The 23282-nt window shown below is 34.9% G+C and overlaps 1 protein-coding gene across 10 annotated transcripts in view; it reads right to left on the bottom strand.

The window, feature by feature from the left end:
- Window positions 1-23282, bottom strand: part of NAV3 (neuron navigator 3) — an 853828-nt gene that overhangs the window by 221505 nt on the left and 609041 nt on the right. For all 10 annotated transcript variants that reach the window (XM_064376945.1, XM_064376946.1, XM_064376947.1 and 7 more), the window contains one exon: window positions 22651-22834. In XM_064376945.1, coding sequence (XP_064233015.1) covers window positions 22651-22834 — 184 coding nt within the window. The remainder of the gene's footprint in view (window positions 1-22650; window positions 22835-23282) is intronic.

Below are 23282 nucleotides of genomic sequence, written 5' to 3' on the forward strand. Positions count from 1 at the left end.
CCAGGTCTCAATAAGCTCCTTCCTTAAATTTCTCCATTTCTATCTATATTACCACAATTTTCTTAATAATGTAGCCTGAAAATCTCAATAGCTGACTCTTTCCATTTCCCTTTTAATTATTACAGAGGAGAAATCAATACCTATTCATGCTAATTCAACCTCTACAACTCCATTTGTACCTATGTTTTCCATCAATTCCCATGTTTATCTCTCTAACTCAAGCCTTTAATACTTCCCACAACACCTCTGACCTAGAGAAATTCAAATATTGTATTGCTTATCTAATTAATTCTTTAGAATTGAAATGAATGTATCTAGGCTTGTGTCTTGATATTATTGTTTGTCTTAAATGGAGAAGTGAAATTACAGGTGAAGGAAGCAAAGGCCAAAGACATACAATAAATTTTCAAACACATGCAGCAAATTAGTGAAGATTCAAAGTATATTTTGATATTCAAGAACCTCTATAAGGTATTCTTTTTTGTTTGTTTGTTTTGAGACAGAGTCTTGCTCTGTTGACCAGGCTGGAGTGTAGTGGCATGATCTCTGCTCACTGCAACCTCCACCTCCTGGGTTCAAGTAATTCTCCTGCCTCAGCCTCCTGAGTAGCTGGGACTACAGGCACCCACCACCACACCCAGATAATTCTTGTATTTTTAGTAGAGACAGGGTTTCGCCATGTTGGTCAGGCTGGTATCAAACTGCTGACCTCATGATCCACCCACCTCACCCTCCTAAAGTGCTGGGAGTACATGCGTGACCCACTTATCACGGCCTGATAAAATATTCTTATGCTTCTATGTTTATGTTCTACTATCTTTGTCATGGGATAAAACACAAGAGGGTTTTTATTTCACTTGTACTTTTCTATTTCTCTGTGCCTTTACTCACGCTATAACTCCTATAGGAATATTCCCTACCTGTGTCTATTATATCAAATTCTAACCATTTTTCAAGTATCGCTTTAAATTTTTCAATTACAAGTCTATGCAACGTCTTATCACCTTCTAGACACATATTAAATCTCCAAGCTTTCACAACTATGCTTTGTACCCTTTTATGTGATGAAAAATTTTAATTTAACTTTAGTTATTTATATTTATAAACATAACAAGATTTCATCAAGGCAATCTCTTCAATCAAATGTACCAATATTGTCATAGATATTGGAAATTGGCCTACTCTTGTCTCTTAAAAACAAAACTAGGCTGGGCACAATGGCTCATACCTGTAATCCCAGCATTTTGGGAGACCAAGGAGGGTGGAACAAGAGATCGGAAGATTAAGACCAGCCTGGCTAACATGGTGAAACCTTATCTCTACTAAAAACACAAAAATTAGCCTGGTGGCATGTGCCTGTAATCCCAGCTACTAGGAAGGCTGAGGCAGGAGAATTGCCTGAACCTGGGAGGTGGAGGTTGCAGTGAGCCAAGATTCCATCATTGCTCTACAGCCTGGGTGACAGAGCAAGACTCTGTCTCAGAAAACAATAAATAAATAAATAATAAAATGAATACATTTTGAAAACGTAATGTCATATGTCACCAAACCAGAACCATAAGTGTTATAGTAGGAAGTGTATTATTAACACAATTAACAGAGACAATTTTTCCAAGATCTATATTACAGAAATACAATAATAAAAACATAGATAGTGGAGCACTCAACAGGACAAATAACCCAGTTTCATTAACAAATAAATTGCAAGAAAAATTATGAAGTGAAAACCTAGAGTCTTAGAAGAACTTAAAACCAATTGTAATATATAGAAGTTTATCTGAATTCTGACTCAAATAAACAACTGTTAAGCTTTATGAGAAAATTGAAAAAATTTTAACACTAGGATGAAAATTGAGAAAATTCTAGCACTAGGATGTTAAATGAAACTAAGTAATTAACGTTTATATTTTTAAGTGTGATAATTATTTTGAATTGTTGAAACTGGCCCATATGTCCCATGGAACTGATGTTATGGTTTCTTTTGAATAAACACAGAAATCGATCCTTACAGTTTTAAAAATTGAGAAACTTACATTTGCTTTATCTGAGTTCCTTTACTCTGGAAACTGACCATCAGCCCTCTTAGATAGTATTAAGGAACTGAAACTTACCAGATAACCACATCTAGACAATGAGATGCCAGGCCCCTCATTTGTCATGATTACTTTCTTATCCTCTGCTAATTCCTGTTTTTTTTTTTCTTTTCTTAACAGATAACCTATTTCCTACTGATCAACTCTTCCACCTTACCTTTCCCTAATTCCTGTTTTTTTGCATATAGCCATATTTCTTCCTACTATTTAAACCCCCAATTTTAGTTGCTTGGGAAGACAAATTTGAGACTGATCTCCCATTCTTGTCAGCTGCAGCAACTGAGTAAAGCCTTCTTCCTGGTCAATTCTTGTTATTTTAGTGATTAGCTTTCTGTGCAACAGACAGCAGGATCTAGACTAAACCCCTGGTGTTTGAATAACATTGTAGGTACATTAAATATAAACTCTATCTTTCACAGACATATCTTTAAATTATTTTTTAAATAAAATGAGGCGAATAGCTGATTCAAAAAAGTCAATAGTGAAATTAGGAGCCTAGACGGGTTGGATATAATTTTTAAAAAAGGTAAATTGTGAGGTGATAATGGTTAAGTCAGATTGATGGGTCCATGAGAAATTTAAATGGAATTCAGCATGTTTACAAAAAGTAGAATAAAAACTATTCTTATTTATTACTATCCTCTAGAAAATACAACTGCTAAAAATGCCTAGTATAACAAAAAGAATTAATATTCTTTATATTTGATTTATTTATAAGGGAACTTCACCATTCTATTCATCTATTTTCCAGTATAGAGAATAAATATTATTTCACCAATTAACCCATTGGTCTCATAAATTTCATGATTTTGTCCTTTATTTTTCATGATCTCAGCTACTAACAGACTATATGGTGCCAGTTATTTCTAAGAGGCACCAAGTCAAAAGTCACTGGCATGTAGCTACATAAGGGTCTACCACTCTCAGATGTTTATAGATCAAGAGGCATAGACTCCTTGGAATCCTTGGAAGAACAACATCTTTTTCTTTGTTTGCTTGGTTGGTTGGTTGGTCTTAGCTATCTCTTTTGCTTCCACAGGAAGCCCAATGGGCAAAGTATTTGGTCTGGCATAATACCTAACATTTATGTAATATTATGTGATGTTAAAGGCACTGTACACACATGTATGTGTGTATATGTGTAAGTTAGTGAGAAATTTGTTAATTTCTGGTTCTAATTATAGTATTATTGCCATCCTGTTTTTACTTTCTTAGTAACTACACTTAAATATCTGTTACCTCTCTCTGTTTCTGTCTTTTCATCTGAAAAAAAGTCAAAAAGAGAGCAAGGTAGGTTTAGTTGAACGTTTGCAGTTATCTAAAAATTAAGCTATTACTGTAACCTTAAAAATCACTGGCAATCTACGGTAGACAGAACTATCAAATTTTCTATATCAATATGCCTCTACTTTTCTTTATTTTTCTTTCAAACTTTCACAAAATCAGTCTCTCCCCATTTCTTTCATTACTTGTTTGATCTAAATCTTTCTTTCTTAATAGCTTTATTTTTCTAAACATTATTGTCTATGCCTCACTGGACAGCAGAAAAGCATTTTATCCTCCACAGTGCTTGTAATACCATTTCCCAGGTTTCAAGTTTATAACATAACAGTAACAAAGCAGGTGAGTAGGCATAGCCAACTTGCAGAGTCGCAGGAAAACAGACACAGGTGACATATAGACAGCTCTCAAGCAAGTGGGGGAAAATAAGCTGAGTCAGAAAGCCAGTAAACTAAGGGATTTTAGATTTCTGAATTAAACAGTGCATTTTTTTCCTGAAATCCTGTACCATCAGACTCCTTCTAGCTTATGGGTGGGCAAAAGATGTCAGACACAAAAGCACAAAAGAAGTATTTTGAGACTCACTGTGATCCTCCTAAAGGAAGTATGTGATCATCTTTCTAGTGAAGTGGAATATCAAGGGGATGCTTTTTATTTTTCCCAACATGGAAGAGAAGAAGAGAAAACTGTACACAGTCAACAATTTTTAAAGTATGGAATTCATCTGGTGATCGAAACACAGCAGGATCCAAACTGCCAGATCTTCCTATTTCAGTTTTAGTGTAAATCATCATGTGGAATTATAAAATCCATCATAAGAAAAGAAAGATTCTTAAGGTAAACAGGGCCGAATCTGTGGTTACCCGTTTTTACTAACCATTAGAGCCTCACTACTCAAAATGGGGTCTGTAGACCAACAACACTGACATAACCTGGGACTTGTTAGAAATACAGAACCTCAGATCCTATCTCAGACTTACTAAATTCAAATCTGCATTTAAACAGAATCCCCAGGTGATTCCTATGCACAATAGAATTGGAGATACTGTGCTCTACAGAATATCCACAGAAGTCTCGGAAGGAGAATACTCACACTTCCAAAGTCAAACAGCATATTCCAAAATCTCAAGCCATGCCTCTTCTCTAGATGTCAGCAGCCTCCTTATTATAGACTTCATCATTGTAGCATTTCTGACACAACAGCCACATCTCCAACTATTACTACTACCTCCCAAATACAGGTTCACTCATTGTCACTAACCACAAAACTTCATGCTGTTATCACATATATTTTCAAAATTATAATCTCAGATATCAGCTAACTTACTCCTTCCTTCTTTTATAGCAAATGTATATTTCAAACCCCAATCTCAATCCTGAACTTCAGAATCCCCTTTCTTTCTTTTTCTTTTTTTTTTTTTTTTGAGATAGTCTTGCTCTGTCACCAGGTGCCAGGCTGGAGTGCAGTGGCATGATCTTGGCTCACTGCAACCTTCGCCTCCCAGGTTCAGGCAATTCTGCCTCAGCCTCCCGAGTAGCTGGGACTACAGCTGCGTGCCACCATGCCCAGATAATTTTTGTATTTTTTAGTAGAGATGGGTTTCACTATGTTGGCCAGGATGGTCTTGATCTCTTGACCTCATGATCCGCCCGCCTTGGCCTCCCAAAGTGCTGGGATTACAGGCGTGAGCCACTGCGCCTGGCCCAGAATCTCCTTTCTAATATCTCTTTGATAGCTCTTGAATATTGTATCTTGATGGTGCAGTTATCGATCAGGTTAAGTATCTGTCTCCTAAACAGACTGTGTTGTTCTCCAGGGCAAGAATTACGTTATGTTTATTTTTTGCATTCTCAGTCCCTATCATGGGGCTGGTATATGTTCAATAACTAAATAATTGATTGACATTTACTGAGTGGCATTGTCAAATTATGGCATGTTATGTCTCCACCTTCTAAGCAAGGAAAATTGTTCCAAGAATGGAATTATCAGAAGTATGTTAAAGGAGGGAACAGAAAGACACTAGTCATTATTATATCCTTATTAACTGGCGGCAATTAACATTTATCTTATTCATTCCTCACAACAGTCCTGCAAAGGTTATACTGTATACCCAGCTGACAAATATGAAAATTAAGCCTTTAAACATTAATTCATGCACATTTTACACATTTTGTAAATTACAGTGCTGAAATTTGAACTTAAATTTGTTAAGATCCCATAAGCTGTACTCTGTTCTCTTATACCATATTGTCTGTATAAATTATCAGTTGAAATATTTTTATTGCCCCATAGATTTGTGAAGATTTCCAAGATATTATAGAATCTGTATAGATACAGAATATCATCTCTGCAAGTATCCAACAAATCTACTTTCAAAAGATACAATTTGACGTACAGAGAAATAACATTAAACAACTTTATTCCACTCTACCTAGAAATCAAGAATAAACAATCAAAACAACTTTAAGGGGTAAAATAATTGTCGTATTTAAGCAACTGTTCTCATAGTCTTACAAGCAAACATTATCATTTAAATTTTTTAGCAATGTTTTACTCAGACTTAATAAATATGGGACATAATTATAATTAGCCACTCCCCCATCCATTACAGACAGCTCTAATCAATCACGAATTTTTTTTTTTCCTATGGTAGCCTCACAGTCCTTGGCCAGGATTCAAAGAGCCTTATTATTCAACAGGAATTAGAATGAGAGTTAAAATATATTTGTATCTCTTCTCTATGTCTTCATAAACACAGAGTTTAAAAAATTTGAATAACTTCATGTAAGGTTTTTGTAGACGATCTATTTATGTTGTAGTTATTCTAATGGTAGACTTCCATGCAGAATGAGGTCATATATATGTGTATATGTGTATGTATATATGTACAACTGTATATATGTACATATGACCTCATTCCTTAGTTTTAGTTTTCAACCTCAAAAATCAAATTTGCTTCAACATGATACACATACAGAATTCTACAAATCACCAAAACATAATACCTGAAGTTCACATAATATATCAATTTTATCTCTTTGGATTCTATCAAGCTTTTCCAAAAAATCTCAGCTGAGGAAGCTGGTATTTGAATTCTTCAAACTTATGCCTATATATTGTGGTAATTATAAATATTTTTAATTTTCTTATTCATTCATTCTACAAATATTATTCTAACACCTAATTTTTTTCCAAGTTAGAATCTAGACAGCCACATCAATTTGCAAAGGAGTTTGGTCTTTATTCTGATTGCAGCGGGAGACTACCAAAACATTTAATTGCAGAAGAAGTATTAAATTCTTAGATTAGATAGTTCCTTTCTTTAGACATGTAAGAGTAACTGAGGAAGAAATGAGATTGAGAGATGTTAACAAGGCTGGAAACAGACCAAATAGGAAATCATGGCTAACATTCAGGCAGGATTTGATATAGGCCTGAATGAAGGCAGAGGCACAGGAAATAGAAGGAAATGATTAAAATAAGTTAAAATAGTGGATTTGGGAATTGAAAGAAAGGGAAGAATTTAAGACAACTCCTGGGCATCTGACTTGACTTGTTCTATGCACAAGAAAGTTACATAGAAAAGAGTCTGGGAAAATGAGGCTGAACATCCTTTGTATAGTATAAGAAGAGAAAATTGCGATTCAAAGTTACTTCTACATGCAAAAAGTGGAGAGAGAAACAGGAAACACTGGGGAAATTGATATTCAGGAGTAAGTAATCCCACCTTTAGAGTGGTGATACACTGAAGCGCCCTCAATGATCTTATTCTAATGATTCACTTATATAGTATATACTTTTGGATATTTAATTAATGAAGAAATAGAAAAGCAGCCTCACATTCCTATCATTTTCAAAGTGGCACATACACATGGATATTAAAACACTAAACTTAGTTCAGGGTTCCCCTTATTCTGACAAACATGAAGACTCATTATGCGGTTGTCCAATTAATGAATCAATGTAAAGACTTTTATTGACCACCTCCCATGTACTGGCACTGTGTTAGAAAGATTTAACTTGGAAAAATTTGGTTAAAGTGTACAGAGATTATTGTTTTTTTCAGAGAATTGTAACCCCTAAAACCATGTACACTAACTCACATTCTTCATAAAAAGTATAATTTTATATTTAATGGAAATCAAATTCAAGTTTGGAAAGAGAAACAAAAGTATTTTGCAGATGTGCAGAAATGATATATGAAATTATCTTCTGTGAATTAATATGTTGAAATGCCAGCAGCTAATCTCTAGTTCACTGGTTAATAGCAAGGAATCTAGAGCCAGATGTCAGCTCAGCTGCTTTCTGTGCCTAGTTTCTCATCTATTAAATGAGGATGACAGCTACCTAAAGGTTTTTATGAGGAACAAATTGCAGATCACTTAGAAGGGTGTCTGGTCAAGATAAGTGCTATAACAGGTTAAAAAAAATGCACAATTGACGGTCTCTGGAGGACTTGTAAATATTGTACTGAATCCTGTGTGATTTTTTAGCCACTATTACCCTGCACACCTGCACTTGGAAGTCTTCCTAATGTTACCTCCCTTGGTTCTCACCACTTTTTATGTTACTTTATTCTTACATGAAAGCCCATAAGCATGGCTCTTTCAGGACAAAGGCTGGGCTTTTAACCATGGCTCTTGTTCTCCCAGTTTAAAATTACTTTGGGAATGTGATTCATTGAAATCAAATACAATCAAGTCTTATTCTCCGTCAATATTTTATGCATATTATTCATTATTCTTCTTTCCCAAAGTCAACAATACAAGTCCCACAGGACTCAGCCCAGTAAGAAATCATCAGAAACTGTCCCAAAGGGACACAAAAGAACCACCATTCCCAAAGTAATACACATAGGTGAGCCTTCCAAAACATAAATCTCAACACTGCACAGAATCCAAAAGTGTCTTAAATTCAGGACTGAGTCAATGTTTTGTTTTGTGACACAGTGATTAGATGAAAATATGTTCAATATAGTTTATTTATTTTAATATTTCAACCAGAGTTTTGTATTTCATTTGTATCTAGATTTCGGGATTAATTTGAAAGACAAGAACAAAATGTCTCAGAAGATGACGTATTTCTCAATAGAAAAACAATTTGCACCTAAGAATTTAGCAAAAAGTTACCATAACTCAGTACATTGCAAAACAAACAAAAAGAACATTCTCTCATTCTCCTTGTTTGTTCACTTCACCTGTAAATGTTTGTGGTCCCCAGAGTTTTATGTTGAGCTCTCCTTTTTTCCCCTATCTTTATACTCTTTTTCTGAGCTATTTCTTCCATTTCTATTGTTTCAATCAATAAAACATAGCTAAGCTAATGTTCCCAGGTCCACATCTCTGACTATGGCTAACTCTCCTGGGCTCCAGAGCCACATACTAGTCATCAAAGGTCCATTAAAATCTTAAACCTAGGAAGGCCAAAGCTAAATTGTTTTCTCTCCACCTCCTTCCTCTCATCTGTTTCTACTATTGTATTATATTTTCTGTCTTACTGAAATAAATCATATTTCAATTCATCAATGAAAGTAGACATGTGTTGATTATCTTTTACCTTTACTTCTAATCAGTTACCAAATTCATTGTTCCAGTCCAACTTTCATATCTGCAAACACTAAATTGTTCATTCTATTGCCACCATAGCAGTGTCCCTCCCTATTCCTCTGCCCAAAGCACATCTTTTCTCTACGCTGACACCAGGACAATATTTCTAAGTTATAAGTAGTCTCACATTTCCTCTGTTAAAAATTTCTCAAAGTAAGAAAAATTCCTTTACATTTACCAAGTAAGTCCCAGCCTCTAGGCATAGAATTCACAACTTCCACAAACTGACCTCTGCCTACTTCTCCAGTCTGCTCTCTCATTATATGCTGTGACAATTTTAACACAGGAATAAAATAAATTTATGCTCATTCTTCCATTGGGAGGTGAGATCTTTGTGCTATCCACCCATGTCTTAGAGTCTGACTGGGCTTGAGACTGCCTTAACCACTAGAGCTACCATGTGAGAATATGATACCACTAAGGCTGCCATGATGTAGTGGCTATGTGAATTTCAGTTAAGCTGCTAGACCTGTAAGTAAAGAAGTCAACTGGGAAGTCTATTCTCCAACCAGAGAGATTCTATCTGTCACTGGTTTGTGACATGCCCGTCATTCCATCCTTCTCCATTTCATGCCTTGGACATAGTGAAGCAAGGACAAGCTATCTTCTCTGTGCCCCGTCTGATTAGTTGGCTTACAAAATCCATGAGCATCATAAAATGGTTATTGTTTTGTGACATTAAGTTGTGGGGTGCTTTTGTAAAGCAGCAGTAGATACCCAGAACCCATTTCTACTTTAACTTTCTCCTTGGCCAAATAACTATGGTTTTCTGAATATGAAATGGCATTTTCATCGACAATCCCTTTATATGTGCTCTTTTCTCTAACATTGGTCACTGAGTAACTTGCGTTCTGTTGAATTAATTAACATGTCTATTAAATGATCTGCTTAAATATCTAGGTCCTTTATAAGGTTGTGGGCAATTTGAAAAGTAACATCATTTTATCATTTTTATCTTAGCCACATGTCCAACGTATCTCTTGGCACATGGTGAGGGTCAATTTATTTGTGAAAAGATCACATTTGAACTTTCAAATCACCAGTGGAAAAGAACACAAGGTTCTAATCTAATATATAAATGATCAGTAGAAATAATATATTTCATTAAGCCATATGGTATGCATTGACTCTGCCTAAGTAGACAGTGGTTGGTTCATCAAAACAAAATTCAGGTAGAGAACAGTAATTTTTAAATGGATGTGTTTAATACAAAGTAGTTGAATAAGCTATATTTGTCAGAGGAAAACAGAATATAAAGGCAATCTCTCACATTACATAGGTTTTTATAACTCTTTATCTATATTAAGAAATCTTATAGAAAATCATTTTAGAATCATCCTTGTTTCCAGCCTTATCTATTTACCCTCAGTCTTAGAGTTACATAAATATATCACAAGAGAGGAAATCCCTATTCAGAAGCTCTATAGAGTGACACATTTAGTACTCTTGATTCCCTAAGAAAGAGAAAACCATGTTTAATTATAATATCGTGTTTGTTTTTTAAAAAACATTATTCACAAGGAAACAATGTGGAATATAAAGAAACAAATCTCAGAGTATAAAATAAGGCATTTCTTGGGTTTGGGTTTTAGTGGGCAATTTTTATCTCCCAATTTTCTCTTTAATAATACTGTATTATGTTTAAAGGACAGAAATTATTTTCTTTTAAATTCACTGAAAACGGCTTGAGCATGGGAATAAAGTCCCCAAGATATACTATAATGATATATATTTTTTAATGTCTTATGTTAAGGAATTTTAGACAAAAGAACAAACTTCTTTGAAGACAAATATATTTACTAAAGGTTTTAAGACTGAGACAGATGGAAATAAATTTCTTTATATGTCCTATGATTGCTTGGGATAGAAATGAAACCATATATTCAGAATTAAGATTAAAAGAGTTCCTTAAACCAAATTATTTATTTAAAGCCTTCTGCAGGCTCCTTGTGAACTGCTATAAAATGATAACTAACAAGCTATTAGCGGTAAGAAAGAGAGACGTATCTAGTCACTTCTGCAAATATATCATTGGTACCTCAAAACTATATGTGGTCCTTAAAAATATTTAAGACATTTTGCAAAAACTTTCCTTGCTGCAGAGTAGTATATCATAAAATATGTTCTCCGTTTGCCAAGAGTTCACTGAAAACAGTTATTGCCTAATCCATAAATAAGTCAGAAACAGCTTTTATCCCCATGTGTTTCTTTTTAGTGACTGGGTGGCTGAAATATCATCTGAATTGCATTTGGGACAGGTTATTGTGATAACTTATGTCATTAGTAAAATATGGTATGCAAATATGTTATAACCTCTGTGTTACTTAAATTTCCACAGACAGTTAATAAGGCCACCTGCAGGGTCTGCTTTTGTGAGATCTGAAAACAGTAACTAAAGAGGGACAGGCCTGTGTAACATATTACGGCATCAAAGTCTCTTGCTCTTTTAGGAATGTCAAACTTCAAGATAAAGGACAATGCAGGAAACAGGGTCATATTTCTTTCACAATATCACCATAAATTAGACTTTCCACAATGCTTTTACTTACACATAGCTCAAAGTACTATGCTACGATGCTGGTCTGTGGATGTTTTTCCATTTTCAATTTTTAGTATGGAGTAAAATTACATCTCAATACATTCAGAGCTTCATTCCAAAAGTTCATTTGAATGTAACCACCTTAAAAAACTGGAGCTTGAATACTGGTAGAAAAAGTTATTTGGTCAAACTAAAAATTTAAACAAACTTAGGCAAAGACCACATGGATCAGTGAAAAATCAGATTATTTAATACTTCTAAAAATTTAAAAAGCATTGTAGTCATCACAAAATATGTTAAATTATTTCTTAGTACATATGTTCTGGAAAACGACATTTATTATATTTATAAAATGAATAAAGTATATGAAGATTTGTGAGAAAATCTATTCTATCAAGTCCTTATAATTGGGCCGCTCTCCATTTACTGCAAAAAAAATATAATCATCAATAGAATCATATTCAAACCAGCCCAACTGTCCCAGAGCCTGGATATTTATGGTTTCTTTTGAATAAACATAGAAATTAACCCTTCTAGTCTTAAAACTTGAGAAACTTACGGTTCTATTATCTGGGATTTTTTCCTCAGGAAACCAACCATCAGGCATCCCAAATAGTGTCAAGGAACTGAAACTTACCAGATAATTGTATCTGGACAATAAGACACCAGGCCCCCCATCTGTCATGATTGCTTAACTGACCACCTGCTTCCTGTTGACCAACTCCTTTATCCCTCCATAATTCCTGTTTTCCCACACATAGTTACATTTCTTCCTTGCCATATAAACCCCTAATTTTAGTTGAATTTGAGACTGGTCTCTCTTCTCCTGAGTGGTAGCATCCAATGAAAGGCTTCTTCCCTGGCAATACTCGTTCTCTCAATAATTGGCTTTCTGTGCAGAGCACAGTAGGATCTAGACCAAATACTTGGCCTTTCAGTAACAATATTAGTAAGAAGTGGCTGGGGTTGGCCAGGCACGGTGGCTCACCCCTGTAATCCCAGCACTTTGGGAGGCAGGGAGATCACGAGGTCAGGAGATCAAGACCATCCTGGCCAAAGTGGTGAAACCCCGTCTCTACTAATACAAAAAATTAGCTGGGCACGGTGGCGCGTGCCTGTAATCCCAGCTACTCAGGAGGCTGAGGCAGGAGAATTGCCTGAACCCAGGAGGCGGAGGTTGCGGTGAGCCGAGATCGCGCCATTGCACTCCAGCCTGGGTATCAAGAGCGAAAATTCCGTCTCAAAAAAAAAAAAAAAAGAAAAAAAAAAATACAAAAAAGAAATTAGCTGGGAGTGGTGGCATACACCTGTAGTCCCAGCTACTCAGGAGGCTGAGGCAGGAGAATCGCTTGAACCCAGGAGGCGGAGATTGCAGTGAGCTCAGATGTGCCACTGCATTACAGCCTGGGTGACAGTACGAGACTCCATCTCAAAAAAAAAAAAAAAAAAAAAAAAAGTGGCTGGGGTCACAGTATATCTCTGATGGGTGAGCATTGGTCTAGAGGCTGCTGCACAGCAAAAAGAGAAGGCTTTTTATTAAAAAAAATCTTATGAGATTGAGATATCAATCAGAAAGAGGGAGGCATTTGGGATGGTCAGAAATAAAAGCAAAAAAAGGGTATATGAAGAGGTATATGTTGAAAGTGTGCCCTTGACTAATGGTTAAAGATTCATAAGCAAGACTAGGTCGCTGAAACATGCAAATCTCCTAAATCTATATCCATGCTCACCCAGTTATCTCCTGATTATAATTTGGTTTTCCACAGACTTGGCTACAAAAAAATAATTTAATGATCCCACTGACATAATTATTACAGCTTATTTTTTATTTTATTTTTAGTGGTTTTTTTCTTCTTCTATCGTTTGTTAGAGGTGGAATCTCACTCTGTGCCCAGGCTGGAATGCAGGGGTGCAATTATGGCTCAGTGCAGTCTTGACCTCTTAGTTTCAAGCCATCCTCTCACCTCAGCCTCCCAAGTAACTAGGACTGCAGGCACATATCACCAACTCTGGCTAACTTTATTATTATTATTGTGTTGCACTTTTTGTAGAGACAGGGTCTCACAGTGATGACCAGGCTGGTCTGGAACTCCTGGCCTCAGGTGATCCTCCTGCCTTGGCCTCCCAGAGTGCTGGGATTACAGGCATGAGCTATCATGCCCAGACAATTATGAATTTTGAGACAGCGCAGTTTTTACTAGAAGTCAGTAATTTGAAAAGTTATTGACTTATAATGAAAAAAGGCCCATAATTAATAATATGTTTTCTACTAAAGACTAACCTCAATTCTTTGAGGCTGAAGCTCTGAATGTATTGAGATGTAATTTTACTCCATATTGAAAACCGCAATTAATAAATTCAATAGTTATCTTTTTAACATCTTATAAGACCAACAGCTTAATCACAAAGATGGAGGCTTAGGATGTTCAGAAGTAGAAGCATAGAAAAATGAATATGAATAGTTAATAGTTATTGACTTTATTAATTACAAATTAAAAAATTTATTAAAAATTATAAAGACTGACTTTATTAATCTGTTTTCTTCTAAAGACTAACCTCAAAAAGTTGAGATAAGGTTAGTCTTTAGTAGAAAACAGATTAATAAATTCAGAAAACAGATTAATAAAATCAATAGCTATTGACTTTAATACATTTAAAAAATTTTTAATAAATTGTAACTTTTTGATGTTAGCTTTTACTAGAAAATACTAATAAATAATTTTATATGGTATAAAACTGCAAATGAAATAATTACATATATTATTGGTGCTCTATTTGAAAAGAAAGTGTCTCATGCATGCCAAATACTTAGTACCTGTGGTTAGAATCAAATTTCTAGTGTTTGGTAGAAAATATCTAACAAGGCCATCAGAATGTCCTGTGATAAAATTTTAAATGAATTAATCATAAATTAGTTATGAGTCACAGCTCTATTACAATACGCATTTCATATTTTAAAAACAGTTTGATAGGACAAATACTGGCTCATCATTTTTTAAATCTAGGTATTTAGGGCAAAAAGTGTGTCCTAAATTCTCTCTCTTTTTTTTGAGACAGAGTTTCACTCTTGTTACCCAGCTGGAGTGGAATGGCATGATCTTGGCTCTGGCTCTACCGCAATCTCCACCTCCGGGTTCAAGTGATGCTCCTGCCTCAGCCTCCTGAGTAGCTGAGATTACGGTACAGGCATATGCCACCACCCCCGGCTAATTTTTTTATTTTTAGTAGAGACCGGGTTTCTCTATGTTAGCCAGGCTGGTCTCCAACTCCTGACCTCAGGTGATCCACCCGCCTCCGCCTCTCAAAGTGCTGGGATTACAGGCATAAGCCACTACGCCTGGCCTTAAATTCTTAAATTAAGGGTTAGTCTAATACTTTTAACTGTATTTATATTCTCACAATTCTTTTGGAAAAATAATATACAATTATGATGTCTTTATTTTATACCTAGAAAATTAATTCTGACTTTTTTAAGAAAAGTAAAATTAAGAATTTTTTTACAAACAAAACTAAACCAAAACCAACTAACTAACTACCTGAACAACAACAACAAAAAAAGCATTTTAAACTATAATGACTGAATAATCCCAGAACAAAAAAATGCTGGCATATAGTGATTCCTTGGTTTACTTGGACTGATGTCCCCAAACTGTCACAAAATGAGCTCTGGCCCTTATTCAAATTATCTACTATTTTATGCATAAATTCAAACAAATATTACCTTTCACTAGACTTTGAGAAAGGCCTTTAGTAGGGAAGAATCAGACTATATGTCTTCATTCTGAAGAACGTGCGCACACACACACACGCACACACACACACACAATAGCTCCTATCTAAACACTCTATTGATTTTTAACTTTTAGAATCAACCTATCCTAAAAGCACAGAAGAATCAGGTATGTGTACAAAATAGATTAATCTTATGAACATTGATAACAAAAAAGAAAAAATGCCGATAATAGAGACTGGAAATTGCTGATGGATAGAGGAGAACCGAACCGAAGTGTTAATATCCAGGTTTTACAAAATAGAATACCAAAAGATACTCTACAGGTGATTGAAAAAGAAAGATGTTATTCTACTATATAAAGATACAAAGTCAACCAATAAAAGAACTAAAGATAGTGGAGTATAACTATGTTAGTAGCGCTCCAAGAAAGATCTGCCTTATTTATTAGGTTTTTAAACTGACATAAACAAATTGTGTATCTCCATCTGTAATTCCTCCCTCTCATTCTCTTTTGTACAGATTCCTATGAAGTTATCATAGCAACTACCTCAATGAAAGAGCTCTCATCAAAGTCTCCATAGCAAAAGCCACAGGTCAGTTCTCAGTCCTTATCCTACTTACAAGCAACATTTCATGTAGTTGACATTCTATAAATAATGGTTAGAAACACAAACTCTGTACTAGATCCCATATACAGCCTAGTCTCTGTTAAACTGTGCAATTTAATTGATCTTTCCATTTTCAGTTTCCTTATGTGAAAATTAATATTAAGAGTATGATCCCTACATCATAGGATTGTCATGAGGATTGAGACAGTAAATGTATGTATAAACTATTTAGAATGATTTAGAAGGGACTCCATGTAAGTAAGTTATGACTATTGATCTTTCTCTCCTGTGAACACTTTCTGCACCTGCTTTCCAGGACATCAAGTTCTAGTTTTTTTCCTACTTTACAGGTTCTCTTTATGGTCTCCTTTATCAGGACTTGTTATATCCTTGATCTCTAAACATTGATAAGCTCCTGATCCAAGGCCTCAGTTCTCTTCTTCATCTATGCACAGATTTTGTTGACTTAATTATGCCTAGTCTCATAGCTTTTTATTGTTTCTATGGGCTTATTTTTCTATGATTTTTATCTATTGGCTCCATCTGTCCCTTAAACCCCAGCCTTGCAATTCCAATGGCCTCCTCAATATTTCCACTTAGATATAGATGTTTCTTAGATGTTTCATCTCATAGGGACTTTACTCGGTCCTCATTAAATTTAAATGAGCAAATAATGGCTCCCACACATCTGATTTGCCCTTTTCTGGTTTATTTTTCTCCATTAGCTGTCAAATTACTGGTAAATATTTTAATTAATTTTGTATTAGCTCTAATCGCTAGAATGAAAGCTTCAAGAGAGCAAAGATTTTTTAAATCTCTTTTGTCTTCTGCGTCTCTCCAGTGCCTAGAAGATTGTCTAGAACATACTATGTGCTTAATAAAAATCTGTAGACTAAATTAATGAGGGTGGGGAGAAATAGGGAAGTGTAAATCAAAAGATAATCATCAAATTGATGAATAGAAACTAGTGGTAGAAGCATTGTATTTAGCTATATGGAAGTAACTACTAAAGAACATACCTAAAATAATTAAAGGCATTATTCTGTGTATTTAGACTGGACATGAAAAGGACTGAACATTATTAAACTATTTTAATGGAAAATTATTACTTTATTATTTTTGTATATTTAATGGAAAATTTTTTTATTTTTTTTAAGAAAGAGAAAAAAGGAAGAAAAAGAAAGAAAAGAAAAAAAGAGAAAGAAAGAAAGAAGAAAAAGAATGAAAAAGAGAGAGAAAGAAGAAGAGAAAAAGGGAGAGAGAACGGGAATCTTGCTCAATTGCCCAGGCTAGAATGCAGTCTAAAAATGGGTATTAAAAATTTCTTTTATGCCAATAAATGTGCTTAACAATGGAGACAGGAAGGAATAAGGGAGGAAAATAACAAACAAGCAGCCAACCAATATTTCATTTAAACCTGTGAAATGCTATGCAATTGCTGAGGAGTGATTTACTTCCAATTATGTGATCACTTTTAGAATAGGTGTGATGTGATATTGAGAAAAATGTATGTTTTGTGGATTTGGGGTGGAGAGTTCTGTAAATGTTTATTGTTTACTTGTTCCAGGTCTGAGTTCGAGTCCTGGATATCCTTGTTAATTTTCTGTCTCGTTGATCTGTCTGATATTGACAATGTAGTGTTAAAGTCTCCCACTATTATTGTGTGGGAGTCTAAGTCTCTTTCTAAGTCATTAAGAACTTGCCTTATGTATCTGGGTGCTCCTGTATTGGGTACATATATATTTAGGATCGTTAGCTCTTCTTGTTGCATTGATCCTTTTACCATTATGTAATGTCCTTCTTTGTCTCTTTCGGTCTTTGTTGCTTTAAAGTCTATTTTATCAGAGACAAGAACTGCAACTCCTGCTTTTTTTTTTTCCTCTCCATTTGGTTGGTAAATCTTCCTCCATCCCTTTGTTTTGAGTGTTTGTGTATCCTTGCATGTGAGATGGGAAATTATTACTTTTTAATTTTTATATATTTAAACTTAGAAGTAGAATGGACAGACTTGATTAGAGAAAGAGAGAAGAGGGAAAACAGTAATGAGGTTGACTTAAGGTTTTTAATGTGGGTCAATTAATTTTAGTATCTTCAGAGAAGGAAATCTGGAAATAGCTGGTTTGAGTGTCTATTATATGCTGTGTTGTGCTAAGTAAGCATTTTATACATCAATCATTTCATCTGGTCTCCTCAACACCCTTATGAGAAAGTTACCACCATTCCAATATTAGAGGAAGAACACTGGGATTTGACCAGGTTAATATCACATGGCTATGGTACTCCTCTGGGAATTGCAGACAGGAATCAAACCCATACTTGCCTGACGCTAAAATAACCAAAATCACTTGGTCATGCCACTCCACTAGGAATAGGCTAGCAGGACTCCAACCCATACTTGCCTGACTCTGAAATAACCAATACAGCAAAATGTTTAATCTTTACCCACATAAAGTGCGTCCAAGAATACTGACATAGGGGCAGGTGTGGTGGCTCATGCCTATATTCCCAGCACTTTGGGAGGCCGAGGCAGGTGGATCACCTGAGGCCAGGAGTTCAAGACCACTCTGGCTAACATGAAGAACCCCCATCTCCACAAAAAATAACAACAACAACAACAAAAAAATAGCTGGCAGTGGTGGTGGGCACCTGTAATCCCAGCTACTAGGGAGGCTGAGGCAGGAGAATCGCTTGAACCCGGAAGGCAGAGGTTGTAGTGAGCTGAGATTGGGCCACTGCACTCCAGCTTGGGAGACAGAGTGGGACTCTGTCTCAAAACAAAATAAAACAAAAATACTGACAAAGATAAAATCTAATTTTTATATTAAATATATTTAAATTTTAAAAAAATGATTACTTGATTAATCAAGCCTTTATCACTCCAAATATAGCCAAATATTTTCTTGTAATAAATTTAAGAAACTTAAAAACTGAGTCCTACCTTTACTTTAATATAATCTTCATCTATAACAACTGAAACACTGGTGTTACAACACAACAAAAGTGTGTGTTCATGCACATACTAACTTTCTCTCTTAATATTACATATTGTATGTTTCCAAATGCGATCATTTAAGAATAATTTCTTCTTCTATTATTTATCTCTACAAATAAAATCCTGCTTCAAATGATGATTTATAAATATCCCTCTTCTTTTAGGTTTTCTTTTTGTTTTGTTTAAAGTTTAATTGATTAACTGACTTTTTTAAAGAGCACATGATAGGCCACAACATAGAACTGAATTAGGCAACTAATTGAAGCCAGGTTCACAGGGGCTTAAATTACTAGAGCCTTCCTGTCATCTTAAATTAAACTTCCTTATATACTCCTCCAGATTTATAACCTTTGACCAAAAAGCTGTAAACCATCCAGTTTCAGAGTGAATCTCCCAGAAAGAAATAACGTTTCCTGGAAAAGATACCCTGGAAGGCAAATGTCCTCTATGGTAAGGGGGTTCCAAGAACAACGTGTGTGGTAGGGGTCACGGGAACCTTGGAAAGGGGCTGCAAGGGAACAGACAAGTCATTCAGAAAACATGTACCCGGGGATTTCACAATTTAACTTCTGAGTCCTGTAGGAGCACGTTCATCTTAACTGAAAGTGGACACATTCTTGATTTGCTCCTACAAAATCAAAAGCAGAAGGATATATGATCATCTGCAGAGATCATGATCTTTCAAGTTCCCCAAATAATTTTATTTTTAATTCAGAAAGATTTATCACCACCGGCCTTGCCCCCTCTATCATCTATCTATGTAATCTCTTACCTCTACTTTCATATTCAATTTTCTTCTTTATACGTGTTTTAATTGTATACTACATAAACTATTCACGTGATTTAATAACCACTAGCTGTGAGTTGGTAAAATTCATCAACTATTTGATAAAAGAAAGGAAAGTCATTTCATAAGATAAATGCATGTGTTTTAAGAAAAAGCATGTCTTTTAAAAAAGCTTTTAACAAACAAAAAATTTTATCTTTCACATGGACTATCATCCTAACATCTTGTGTATAACTAGGTCAGTACATAAGAAAAATCAAATTTCATTTTCTATTTTCTGCACTGAAAGATTGTTATAAGATATTCTTAGGAAAATCATGCATTCATTTACTGAGTATTGTTGGCTGGTATGTGCCAGGTACCGCATAGGGTTTTAATGAAATGGAATTTTCTTTAGCTTTCACGTCAACTAGAGCTCTAATTGTCAAAATGTGACATATGAAAACATAAGATTCACAGAAATAGCCTAGGATAAAAATGAATTTTATGAGTTTTAAAATTATAGGATTTATTTTTATATTGTTTCCTAGAATAAGAAACAGGATTTTCTTCATCTCCCAATTAATACCTGTGGAAAATAACTATGATATCAACACTCATATATGACTTTTTAGCATTTTATATTAAAACACTTCTCATTTCCCCTTTTGGTTGGAGAGAAGAATTTTTATCTACATTTTTCAAAATAAAAAGAAAATTAAGGACTATACAGTGAACTAGTTTTATTTCTTATATTAAATAAATGCAAATAAGATGCTTAATGTTTTGGAATATAGCAAGGTATTTAATCTTTACTCACACAAAGTCCATCCACAAATACACAGATAAAAATCTAATTTTTATATTAAATATATTTAAATTTTAAACAATTGATTACTTGGTTAATCAAGTCTTTGTCACTCCAAATACAGTCAAATAATTCCTTGTAATGAATTTAAGAAACTTAAAATCTGAATCCCACCTTTATTTTAATATAGATCCAAGTCCTGGCAGTCTGATTCCAGAAGAGAACTCTTAATACTTAGAGTTCTAGGTGCCACTTGAGCAGGACACACATGCATGCACACTTGTGCACACGCACACACTCAAGCTCACATATGCACCTATGCACACACAAAGGTGGAGAAGGAGCTGAGAGAAAGGAGAGCAGAGTTTGTTGCTCTATTCTTTCCTCTTGGTTAATGTTTAATTTTTTTCTCCTAAATATTTCACTTGTCAACCTTTAAATCCAAATTTATGTTTAAATAAAAGCTATTCAAATTGAGTAAAAATATCTGGAGTTATTTTCAAAATAGCAAAATCAAATTAAAAATTAATAATGTATAAAATAAATGTTGTGGAAATATGTAGAATTATGCCAATTTATTTTAAACAAAGAGAATAAAACAGAAACACTTTCACAGAACTGAAACAACATACCCTAAGAAATTTTTGTTAGTCTACAGAGAAAAATATAAGAACATTTTCTGGCCAAATATCCAGAAAAGTATAGCAAGTTGTCATTTAAACTATTTACTTGGAAGGAACTTTGAAATCAATAGAAGGCATCATAAATCATGATTTATAACTCACACCTGCAGCAAATGAAAATAAATTTGTCACTAGGATTTTTTCTGCATTAATTATATTAGTTCTAACACATAGATACTATTTACATAATAGAGCTAACTAACCAATACCCCAGTCACTGTTCAGGAACAAACGTAGCAGTTTGCATGAAAGTTGTTAAGTGAAACTTCATTCTTTGATCATTATTTTTTGATATGGAAACTATGTTAGACTACAGTCTAAGTTATTCCATCAAATACTAATCTAGTTGTTGCTATGAAGGTATTTTGAGGATGTGATAAAAATCTATAATCAATTGATTTACCGTAAAGTTTATTTTAGATAATCTGGGTAATGTCTGTCGTCCAGGCTAGAGTGCAGTGGCGTGATCTCGGCTCACTGCAACCTCTGCCTCCTGGGTTCAAGCAATTCTCTGCCCTAGCCTCCCGAGTAGCTGGGATTACTGGTGCCTGCCACCACGCCCAGCTACTTTTTGTATTTTCAGTAAAGACAGGGTTTCACCATATTGGCCAGGCTGGTCTTGAACTCCTGACCTCATGATCCACCCGCCTCAGCATCCCAAAGCGCTGGGATAAGAGTCATGAGCCACAGCGCCTGGCCAAAAGTTCTGCTTTTTAAAAGCAGAACTGAGGCTTCCTTGAGAGAAGAAGTTCTACCTGTGTACTGCAATTTCAGCTCACAACAAGAGTTTTGCCTGCCCTCCCAGCTGAGCTGCCCTTCAGATTTCATACTTGCCTAACCAGTATGCATAATCACGCTAAACCAATTCTTCACAATAAATCTCTTGTTATATATCTTTTACTTGCTTGGCTCCTCTAGTTGAAAACTGACTAATATAATTCTAAATTGGAAAAAAAAAAGTCAATAAAGAAAGAGAAAAGGAAGGTGCTATGATTTGTGAGCACTCCACCCCCGGCTGTCTACATGTGCCAAAAGACTCAAGTCAGACAAATAATACATGTATGTGCATACACATACACACACACACACACAAACACACACACCAAAAACGGTATGTTCCCAAACCTCAAACTCCTATGTTTAACAGACCTGAAATTCTTGACAGACTTAATTAATCAAAAGCATCAATGAAAGGTAACTACACGACAGGAGACTAGAACTCAATAGCACATTCTAAATACTTAAGTCATTTGTAAAAGAAAGTAGCCATGCCACATTACTTACACCAAAGACATTTTACACTTTGATACAGAACAACAGTCTTTAGAAAGCAAACCAAATATGTCACCCAAAAGATGATAGATGTTGCTTGTCCAAGCAAAAGAAGAGTGGTTTTAATTTCTATTACATGAGTCAAATAAACCCATCACACTGATACAAATACATAAGTATGTTTTTCAAACTCGTGGACAATAATTTGTTAAAAACAAGATGTATCTACACAAACTATTTGAAACACATTCCCTACTTTTTTCCTTACCTGGACTGCATATCTTGTTGGGTTTTGGCCTGGCTGGCTTCCGATGGAGGGGAAGCGTGAGTAACTCGCTGCTGAAGTTCCACCAAGGACTGATAGTACTGCTGTTGATGGTGTTGTTGCTGCTTGTAGCGAGACAAACTGAAAAACAGCCCTAGAATGGCTTTTAAGTTTCCATTTCTTATTTCTGTATGAAATGAAAAACACACACACAAAAGCATCATATGTATTGAATGTCCCTTTTAATAAATTAAATTCTAGATGCAATCATCTTGAAATGAATCTATGAAGACAGAAATACAACTTAATTCACTCAGTCACTGATTCAAACAAACCTGAATTTCTGAAACATGTTAACATTTCCAAAAACGTGGAATTTCAGGGAGAGAATAAAAGGATAAAGGGTAAAAAGAACAAAGTGCACTCAGAAGTGATATTCTTTGTTGACACTGAACTACAATTTTTCTCCAGTTAGGTGCTTCTTGGAAATAAATGAGCTCTCTCTTGTGCTAACCATATGATTTAGCATGTTGTTTTCCTTACAACTGTTGCCATCATAGTAGTGGCAATGAACTGGAGAAAGAAAGCCACTTAAATGTTGGTTATCCTGCATTTATAAATGTTGATGACGTGGA

The sequence above is a fragment of the Aotus nancymaae genome, unplaced genomic scaffold, assembly GCF_030222135.1.
Source record: "Aotus nancymaae isolate 86718 unplaced genomic scaffold, 86718_ANA_hifiasm-v0.15.2.pri h1tg000016l, whole genome shotgun sequence".
In the NCBI taxonomy this organism is placed as follows: domain Eukaryota; kingdom Metazoa; phylum Chordata; class Mammalia; order Primates; family Aotidae; genus Aotus; species Aotus nancymaae.